General features: G+C 41.6%; 1 protein-coding gene across 1 annotated transcript; it reads right to left on the bottom strand.

The window, feature by feature from the left end:
* Positions 1-708: 708 nt before the first annotated feature.
* Positions 709-1,765, bottom strand: LOC132593000 (vomeronasal type-2 receptor 26-like). Its single transcript, XM_060281359.1, has 2 exons — positions 1,720-1,765; positions 709-1,610 (listed from the first exon to the last, which is right to left on the bottom strand). The coding sequence occupies exon 2, from the start codon at positions 1,606-1,608 to the stop codon at positions 709-711; it is 900 nt and encodes a 299-aa protein (XP_060137342.1). The 5' UTR covers positions 1,609-1,610; positions 1,720-1,765.
* Between the last annotated feature and the right edge of the window lie 8,852 nt (positions 1,766-10,617).

Below are 10,617 nucleotides of genomic sequence, written 5' to 3'. Positions count from 1 at the left end.
GAGGGTGTTCCACAGGGGGGGTGCCACTACCGAGAAGGCCCTCTGCCTGGTTCCCCGTAGCTTTGCTTCTCGCAGTGAGGGAACCGCCAGAAGGCCCTCAGCGCTGGACCTCAGTGTCCGGGCAGAACGATGGGGGTGGAGACGCTCCTTCAGGTATACTGGGCCGAGGCCATTTAGGGCTTTAGAGGTCAGCACCAACACTTTGAATTGTGCTCAGAAACGTACTGGGAGCCAGTGTAGGTCTTTCAAGACCGGTGTTATGTGGTTCAGTCATTTTGACACTCATAAGTTTTATTAGACGGAGGTTTCATGAATTGTTGTTACAACAAGAGAAGGTTCAACAAGAATGCAAACAAAGGTTAAAATAATTCTTTGAAAATAAGTTTAATAAAGACATAGGGATACAGACAGTTTGGGATGCATGTAAAGCTTACATAAGAAGTTATTCCATAAAAAGGAAAGACAGGGACCAGCGAAAGTACAAAAAGTTTGGTGTGCGATTAGGTGAAAAGTAAAAGAACTGGAACAATCTTCAACTGAGAGAAATATAAATTAGCGAATAAAGATGTTGCAGAAACAGCTATCTATGCTAACAATGCAGGGGAGAGACATAAAATTGAATATGCCCCTGTTATTCTAACTGATATGTACGTGAAATACTTGTCCATCGTGCAAATCAGCATAAATGTGGAAATGAAAACATATTCCTCAATGCTGTCTCCTCATTATCTGCTCCCTGCTGTTCAGTTCAGGCCTCAGCAAAATGATGTAGCACTTAGGGAAAAAGATGCATCCCAGAAGCACAGCACTGGATGTCAAGATGGAGAAGATCTCCACAGCCACCATGCCTTTCCCTCTGGTGCTCAGGTAAGTTGGAACAAAGGACAGCCAAACACTGCAAAATGCTAACATGCTGAATGTAATGAATTTTGCTTCATTAAAACTGTCAGGTAACTTGCGGGCAAGGAATGCCACAATGAAGCTGCTGGTGGCCAGGAGACCCATGTAACCCAAGACACAATAAAACATGGTGACAGACCCTTCATTACACTGTACAATGATTTCTTCATTCACTGAATGCAGGTCTAAATCAGGGAATGGGGGAAAGGTTGAGAGCCACACTGTGCAAAAACCCATTTGAACAAGTGAACAGGAAACAGCAATTGAATATGACACTTTCTTCCCCATCCATTTCTTCACTCCTGATCCTGGTTCTGTGGCCATGAATGCTAGAGAAACAATGGTGGTCTTGGCCAACATGCAAGAAACAGCCACTGAGAAAATGATTCCAAACGTTGGTTGTCGGAGAAGGCAGGTCACTTTCCCAGGTTGGCCAAGGAATAACAATGAAGAGAGGAAGCAGAGCAGGAGGGAGACCAGGAGAATGTAGGTGAGGTCCCGGTTGTTGGCTTTGACAATGGGGGTATCTCTATGCTTAATGAAGGTAGCAAACACCAAGGTTGTGATGAAAGAAAAAGAAGCCGTAGCTGAAGCTAAGCCTTTGCCTAAAGGTTCTTCATAAGACAAAAAATGTATGATTTTGGGGTGGCATTGACTTCTATTCTTGCTTGGATACTCTTTTTCTGGGCATTTGAAACAGTCTTCCATATCTGAAATATGGGTGGGGTGGGGTGGGGTGGGGTGGGGGAGATTCAACTTACTGACCATTCATTGAATACAGCAAATTATTGTTACCCTTTGCAAGATGACATGACCTACCAGTTTCGTTGGAAATTTTCCCATCTGGACATGGAGCACAATCATAGCAGCAAAACTTCTCACCCTCCTTCCTTTTCTTCTGATGACCAGGGTGCCAACATTCATTACACAGAGAAAGGGGAACCACCTGTTCATATACATTTTTGGTTTTGGTTTTTGTTTAAAGAATTTGTTTATTGGAAAAAAAAAATATTTCTCACTTACTGATGAAGTACCATAACAATGGAGACAGCCGTACAGCACATTCAAATGAAAAAAAATTATCTATGGTATGTGCAGGATGTTTCTGCCAGTGTAACTTGATTGAGGTACAGTAAAATGTATTCTCTTTCTCCTCTCCTGTTGGCTCATGTGAAATTGTCATTATCATGGCAGATCTCATAGATGTGCCTGTAGGTATGTTGCCTGAAATTGTACAGGAGAATACATGCAGGAATGACAAAATCATGTTGAATGTAATACAGATTCAAGCTTTTGTTCTTATCATGATTGTCATCAGGGCGACCTTAAATGTCAGAGGATGGTACTATGATCTGGCAGAACTTGAATAGCCAATATTTCATTTCCCGCTCCCCCCCCCATTTATTCCTGATTCTACTTTATTCCATCCTGCCATGACCGAGTGTGTTTTTTACTAGTAGCAGAATTCCCATAATGCCCCTTTTGAACTTCCAACACATAGAGTTGTTCTTGTTTGATTCCAGTGGTCTTGCTAATGTGGTTGATTTTATAGTATGCACTGATTCTTTTTGTATGATATCTTGGTAAACCACTTATTAACTAAATAAAAAAATTCCTTCAGTAGCGCCTTAAAGACCAACTAAGTTTTTATTTTGGTATGAGCTTTCGTGTGCATGCACACTTCTTCAGATACACTGGAAACGGAAGTGTCAGACCCTTATATATATACACAGAGGGTGGTGGGGGTGGGTGGGAATGGGTGATGGGCTGATGGGAGTGGTAAACCTGTAGATGGCTGTTAACGACTGCTGGTTACTGCAATTAGTTCTGGGGGGGGAGCAAGGGCTGAGGCGCTAAAGAAAGCTTGATCATGCATAATGAGATAAGAATCCGATGCCTTTATTCATCCCAGGTGGCTCCATGGTTTTAAGCTTTTAAATGAGTTCCAATTCAGCAACTTCTCTTTCCAGTCTGTTCCTGAAATTTCTCTGTAAACAGCTGCTTTGAGATCTTGTATAGAATGTTCTGGGAGATTGAAGTGTTCTCCTACTGGTTTCTCTGTCTTATGGTTCCTGATGTCAGATTTATGTTCATTTATCCTTTGGCATAGGGTCTGGCCTGTTTGTCCAATATAGAGAGCTGAAGGGCACTGTTGGCTTTTGATGGCATACACAATGTTGGAAGATGAGCAATTAAATAGTCCTGAGATGGTATGTTGGATGTTGTTGGGGCCAGTAATGATGTTGTCCGGGTGTATGTGGCAGCAAAGTAGGCATCTGGGTTTATTGCAGGCTCTGGTACCAGTGTCCATGTTAAGTCTGGTGGTTGTATTATTGTGGGTGAGGAGTTGTTTAAGATTGGGTGGCTGTCTGCCATCACCCATTCCCACCCACCCCCACCACCCTCTGTATAAGGGTCTGACACTTCTGTTTCAAGTGTATCTGAAGAAGTGTGCATGCACACGAAAGCTCATACCAAAATAAAAACTTAGTTGGTCTTTCAGGTGCTACTGAAGGAATTTTTTTTATTTTGCTTCGACTCAGACCAACACGGCTACCTACCTGACACTTAGAAACTATTGCAGTTAAGTGGAATATGATTTGTTTTTTAAAGAGCAGAAACACAGATGACATTACAGCGTTGTCAGATAGTATCTCAGACCATTGACACAATAATGTTGAAACTTTGCGCCGGCAGTTCTCTAGAATTTCAGGCAGGGTTTTCCCTCAGTCATTCCTGGAGATGCTAAAGACTGAACATGGGACCCTTTGCATGGAAAACATATGTTCTACAATTGAGCTCCAACTCTTTCACATCTAAAATGCAAATACACTGTAATGAGTAATATATATATATATATATATATATATATATATATATATATATATGTAAAATGGCATGTGGGTGGGTCTCCACTTTTCTCCAAAACCGCTTGACCGATTGCGTTCAAATTTGGACACAATGTTCCTAGTGAATGTCCCAAGGATCTTATAAAGTTTGCTAAGACAGATGCATCGCCTACGCCAGGTTTGACCCCCAAAACCCTGTGTTTCAGAACACACAACTCAGACGAAAGTGCATGCTGGGAAAAAGAAGCCACAAGAGATTGCAAAAGAGGTACACAGGTACTGCACCTATAAAACCTTCCCACTCAACACCTCAGCTCCCACTTACATACTAGGCTGAAGCCTTTACAAACTAGGCCGAATGAAGGTACAGGGAGGGGGGAATTAGAGGGATAAGCGGGGGGTGGGGAGGAGGGGGCAGTAAACGTCATGGATTGACACAGGGTGGGGGAAATCACAAGGATAACCCGGGGTAGGGGGAGGAGGGGGCATAATAGTTCATAGGTCGGGAGAGATTTGGGGGAGTCACAGGGATGATCCAGGGGGGAGGTAACAGAATAGGTCATGGATCGGGACAGGGAGGGGAGAATCACAGGCCTAAGCGGGGGGTGGCAGGAGGAGGGGGCACGGCACATTGTGGATCAGCAGAGGGTGGGAGAAATCACACGGATAAGCTACAGCAACGCGTGGCAGGGCCAGCTAGCAGATTATAGAACTGTTGAATTGCAAGGACCCTGTGTGTGTGTGTGTGTGTGTGTGTGTGTGTGTGTGTGTGTAAAAAGAGCATGTGGGTGGGTCTCCACTTTTTTCCGAAACTGCTTGACCGATTTTGTTCAAATTCAGACACAATGTCCCAAGCAAATATCTGAGGGATCTTATGAAGTGTGCTAAGACAGATGCATTGCCTATGCCAGGTAAGACCCACGAAACCCCATGTTTCAGTACATACACTCAACACCTCAGCTCCCACTTACATACTAGGCTGAAGCCTTTACAGACTAGGCCGAATGGAGGTACAGGAAGGGGGGAATCACAGGGATAAGCCGGGGGTGGGGAGGAGGGGGCGGTAAACGTCATGGATTGACACAGGGTGGGGAAAATCACAGGGATAACCCAGGGTAGGGGGAGGAGGGGGCATAATAGGTCATAGGTTGGGACAGATATGGGGAAGTCACAGGGATGAGCTGGGGGGGGGGTAGAGAACAGAATAGGTCATGGATCAGGACAGGGAGGGGTGAATCACAGGGATAAGAAGAACCTATATAAAATGTATTGATACTGGCATTAGCCATAATGTCAAATGGAGCCCAGAAGACATGACAGCATAATACCCACACACCCAAGAGTGAAGGAGGGGAAAGAGCATCAACAGGCTAAGGAGGGGAAAGAGCATCAACCTTCCCATAGCTGGGCAAGTGCTTACTGGGAGCCCTCTCTGCTTTGTGCCCGGTGTGGGAGTAATAATTTTCGCTGTCCTAAAACCATATCTGATTTCTGAATGTGAAAGGAAAAATAGAATTCACTCTAGAGCTTCATGTGCCGTTGCCATATCAGGTTGTGGAGAAAAGATTACACCATACTTCATAATTCAATACAATGGGTTCTCCAGGATAGAGCCAGAAAAAATACCTCATTAAAATATCTGTGCCACACAATTTTATCCTCTCTAATGGTGAATACTTTCCCTTCAGGAACATAAGTAGAAATGTTTCCAACTTTTATTCTCTGAAAGGAATTGTTGGGGAAGGTGACCAGGTTCATGATGTCAAATCCACCACTCATTTCCCATTGATCATCAAAGGACATGGTTTCTCCAGCTGAATTGTTAAATGAGATGGCTTGAAGAAACTGGTGGAGCTATTTGGGAAAAAAGGAAGGAAATCAAAACAGAATAACAGCATGCTGAAGATTTCAGAATGGCCTTCCTTTAAATTTTCATTCATAGAAAGGAAATGTAAACCCCATTTTTTAATTGAGAATATATATACAAGTGTCATTATTGATGCAAACAGGACAAAAATTAATCTATTTTCACCCTGTCCAAACTGTTCATTGAAATACAAAGTATTTCTTGAGGAGACATTACCTGCCAAGGCTCCAGAGACTGAAGTTTGACACTGTTACCAACTGCCTTTGATTTTGGTTTGGATCTAGCAATGTCCAAAGCATGGGCCAAAGCATAAACAGCATTATAGATACTGTAACTGTGTCCAGTCATGTGCATTTCAAAAAGACCTGCAGGGAGACTCTCCAGCCTCTCCTCTCCAGTGCAAATGTCATCGTCCATCACAGGCATACCTGGTTCTGGAAAGGTACAATCAAATGCTTGCTCCCAGAAAATTTTAATGAAACCATCTCTTTCTGACTTGGTAGGGTTTATATTCTGAAGAAATTCCCTGAAACCTGGAACCTCTTTTGTGTGAATAGAAAATAAAATAGCACCTTGGAACATCTGGAAATCCCATATTCTTGTGGCACCTGTTAGTATAAAATCTGTCCGGGTTGTCAAAATCCACACCTTTCCAAATAATGGTTTTTTCATATTTTCTGAATCTTGTGAAAGTATAAGAGCTATCATCCGCAAAATTAGTAATGATTCTCCATACATTATAATTGTCCCAGTTTTACAATCTTGGAAAGACAAGTTAATTGTACTGGAATCATAAAACTGGTTTATGTAATCCTGCATACGAATTTTTTGTGGGATTCTTTTGATGATGGCTGAACAGATTCCATTTCTGGAAAACAATGGTTCCAGTATTTTTAGGAATTGCTCTCCACTGTTATCATCTACAACAAAGAGCCCAACCCAGGTCCACCTGAAATGCTGAAGTAACCATATAATTCCCATATACTGAAGGTTTTCGTGTGGGACCATGCGGTAAAAGGGAGGAACTTCCATTATTTTGGTCTCAACTATGGCAAATGAGTCATATGTAAGCTTTAAGAAAACATAAAGATACTGTGTTATCTTTGAAATGTCTTTTATTTGGGGGGGGTCTTCATGTGGTCTTTTATGTTTGCAAAAAGAAACAAATTCAATGTCACTAGTTATTTCTTCTGAACAATATTCCAAGTTATAAATACAGAAAGATATGATATTACCACCAGCACCCAAGCACATATCCTACCTGTGGTATCTTATATAGGGCTAAGACATCCATCAAATGGAATGAAGTCTCAGAGCCCAGTCCTCCAATGACGGCTAGGAGGTTTTTCTCTGTGGCACATTTGTAGTTTGGGAGAAAGCTATGTGACTTGAAGATCAGATCCAGTGTGGTGCGATAGTTCATCCTTGCATCATTATAGGTGTCACAGATGTGGAAACCAAGTGTCACATTAGGTAGTAATTTGGGATTCTTGTTGATGTCATTTATGGCAAACACCAGGGCCAGGACATGCTGGTAAAACTTGATAATGACTCTGCCAATAGTATTACTTTCATTAATTCAGAAATGAGTCTACAATGCAGGAATAGTTTATGCTACAAACCACGTAATTCCTGTATCTAACTGAATTAAGTTTATTTACAGCAAAAGCCAAGGGAAATCCATCCTGCTAAAACTTGGTCACCACACTGAGAATGGAATAATATTTCTAATTCAGAAGATGTGCCTACAATGTATGAAGCTGTTGCTCTATAATCCAACGAGTCTACATGAGCAATTGAATCTTACAGTAGTGGAAGTTTTTCCCCAATTGCTCCTGATCCCCTGCATTGTCATGATTTCCCCAGCCAACCTTTATTTATATTGTGTTTCATATAACATATGGGGTTGTCATCGATCATGCCTAGTACCTTTAGAAACTCAATATATTATTGAGAATAATATAACCATAATCTTCAGCTCTATCCTAATGCACGATGAATATACATAAATCATTCACAAATCATTACAGCATTATACCCCATATTTCTTCTACATTAAGTTTATTTACAGCAAAAGCCAAGAGAAATGTATCCTGCTGGAACTCATTCACCACACTGAGAATAGAATCATTTTTTTTTCTAATTCCGAAGATGTGCCTACAATGTATGAAGCTGTTGCTCTATAATCCCACTAGTCTACATGAGCAATTGAATCTTACAGGAGTGGAAATATCTTCTCTGATTGCTCTTGATTCCCTACCAACAACTGTTCCAAATCTCACCAATCCTTATTTATATTTTGTTACATATAACATATGTGTTTTTCATCTATAATGCCTAGTGCCTTTAGAAACACTGTGATATCTTGAAAATAATATAATAATATGCTTCACCTCTACCTAGTGCAGAAGGTATATACATAAAGATTATTTCTTTTACTATTTTTACATTTCCCCTTTCACATATCTTTACAATATTGGATACTACCCCATATTTCCTCTACATTTACAAAATATAAGCAACTTAACAGATTTGGCAAAGACGATCCTTACTGTGGAATGTCAAAGTGATTCTGGGAAGGCTGTTCCTTGAACAGAATTTCATGGGAAAAGTACACGATCTGAGAAGTAATCCCACCAATGAGGAGACCCCCTGGCTGGTACCATTCATGTGGTATAGGTAGGGGATCACTTGTGTGACATGTCATGGGATCTACTTTGGACACAGTAGAAGGCAGAAGAAGAAGAAACATTGTTTTTCCTAACATGCTTTCCTCAAAGTTTCTGTCTAAATATAAGCTGTCCTGCACCTATTTCCTTCTAACTAGCTTTGACAAGGCAATAGGAGAAAATTGTCAGAGATGTCCCTGCTTGCCTCTTGCATTTAATCCCAACTTCCCATGGCACTGGTGTTAATTTATCATCACTTTCAGACTTACTTACTGATTCTTTTTTTCATACCCTTTTGTAAGTCTCTGGAGCTTTGACCACCTGAGCAAATGATGGTGCTGTGGATAACTTTGTGTGTGAGAGGGGAAATTACTTTCTCAGTGTTTTGATGCCAAGTGACTCTTATTGTAGGAAACATGTTGGTTCTTGTCTTCCATTTGTGAGCATAAGTCTTCTCTGGTCCCCAAGCAGATGAGATATGGGACCTTGACTCCAGATTTGCATGATCAAAAATATCATGCCTGACTGAACAAGTAGTTTTTCATATGAATCAAAAAGTGTAATTTCTACCTCATGTATGGCTAATTATTACATTCAATGATTTCTTCATACTGTACTGAAATAAGCATATATTTATTTTTTAACTGTAAGTGGATTGATGTTCTTTAGGCAATATACAGCAACAGATTAGTTTTTAAGATTTTAATTTTTATGGGTTGCCATGTGAGGAATTTATCTCTGCAGGACTGATTGGAGAGGGGGGAGGATGGAGTTTTTCTATTTATGCATTCCAACTTTTACTCCAAACTAAGGTAGATATGTAGCTGTGTGAATATACTCCAATCTTAAGTTTTAACCTTGTAAATTTCTTTTTATGTTGTAAACTGCTACAGGTTACATTGTATGATTTTACATTATATAAAAAAACACCTCATTTTATTCCCTATTGTCTGTTGTAAAGGCCTTTGGTCTATATACAATAAAATTGATTGATTCATTAAAATGGTGAATGTTGGGGTGGGAGTTAATATCCCAGGGAATAAAACTTTGGTTGTAGACATATATGCACCAAATGGAGAGAAATCTATATTTTATGAAGGACTTATGGTCAGGTTGCTGGGCTTTTCATATGAAAATGGCTGCCTTATGGGAGACTGGAATGGAGTGGTCTCTCCAATACAGGACAGAGCTCTAGGGGAAAATATTAAAGTTTTCCAAGGTAAACTACCTACAGTAAGGTTTTCGTTGAAATTATGGATAATGTGGAAATTGTTGGCATATCTTATTTATATAAAAATGTAAAAATCTTGAAATTGTTGGCCGCTATGTTCTCCATAACCGCTTGACCGATCGTCCTGAAATTTTGACACAACGATCCAGGCCACTCCCCGAGGGTTGCAGGGGACAAGAAAGACCTCAAATCACACACCTCGGCAGGTTTAGACCTGCTTTTCCACCAAGTCAAACAGCGCCCTCAAGTGGAATTCCTCCCACAGTACACCCCCTCGCTTCCTGTGAAATCTAAGCCACATCCACAAACCAAATGACATCATCATCAACCAAGCAACTGAAACACCAAGGTGGGCATTATCAGACCAACCACTAGGCTTTTGTTTTATGTAGGCCCCTGACAGGCCTGGGGGGGGGACCCACAGCAACACACTTGGGGGCACGGCAAGGGGTTTTTACTTTACCTTTTAGCACCACTACCCCCACCAAAAAAACCCCACCAAAAAACCAACATTTCCAAGTGGAGGTAGGGGCCTGCCTGGGGGGGGGTGTGGCACATAATGCAGCACGGCTTTTGATTTATGTAGGCCCCTGAATGGCAAGGGGTTTTTACTTTACCATTTAGCAACACTACCCCCCCCCCCCAAATCCACAAGATAACAAAAATAAATACCATCCTTCAAAACGTCATGAGATACGCCGGTCATGGAGGGGGGGGGGAGGACAAACTGAATAGATCTTGGATCGGGACACGTGGGGGCAGTCACAGGGATTAGGCACAACAACGCGCCACACCCACAAACCATAGCTGCCAAGTTTACCCTTTTCTCGCAAGGAAGCCTATTCAGCATAAGGGAAAATCCCTTAAAAAAGGGGATAACTTGGCAGCTATGCCACAAACCCCGCCTCTGCCACGAGATCCTGTAAAACAGGAGGCCAAGGCTCCATTTTACAGACTAGGCCTCAGGTCTACAGCCCTTTAAATACTATCCCAAATGGAGCCCTGGGTGGGAGGTGGGGGGAGGAGGAGCCCAAATTGGTCATGGGCTGACGTAGCGTATTTTCAGGGGATGTCTTATTTTTCATTACGCGTCCAGCCTTA

The sequence above is a fragment of the Zootoca vivipara genome, chromosome 13, assembly GCF_963506605.1.
Source record: "Zootoca vivipara chromosome 13, rZooViv1.1, whole genome shotgun sequence".
NCBI lineage: Eukaryota > Metazoa > Chordata > Lepidosauria > Squamata > Lacertidae > Zootoca > Zootoca vivipara.
This window is presented reverse-complemented; position numbering and strand designations above follow the sequence as displayed.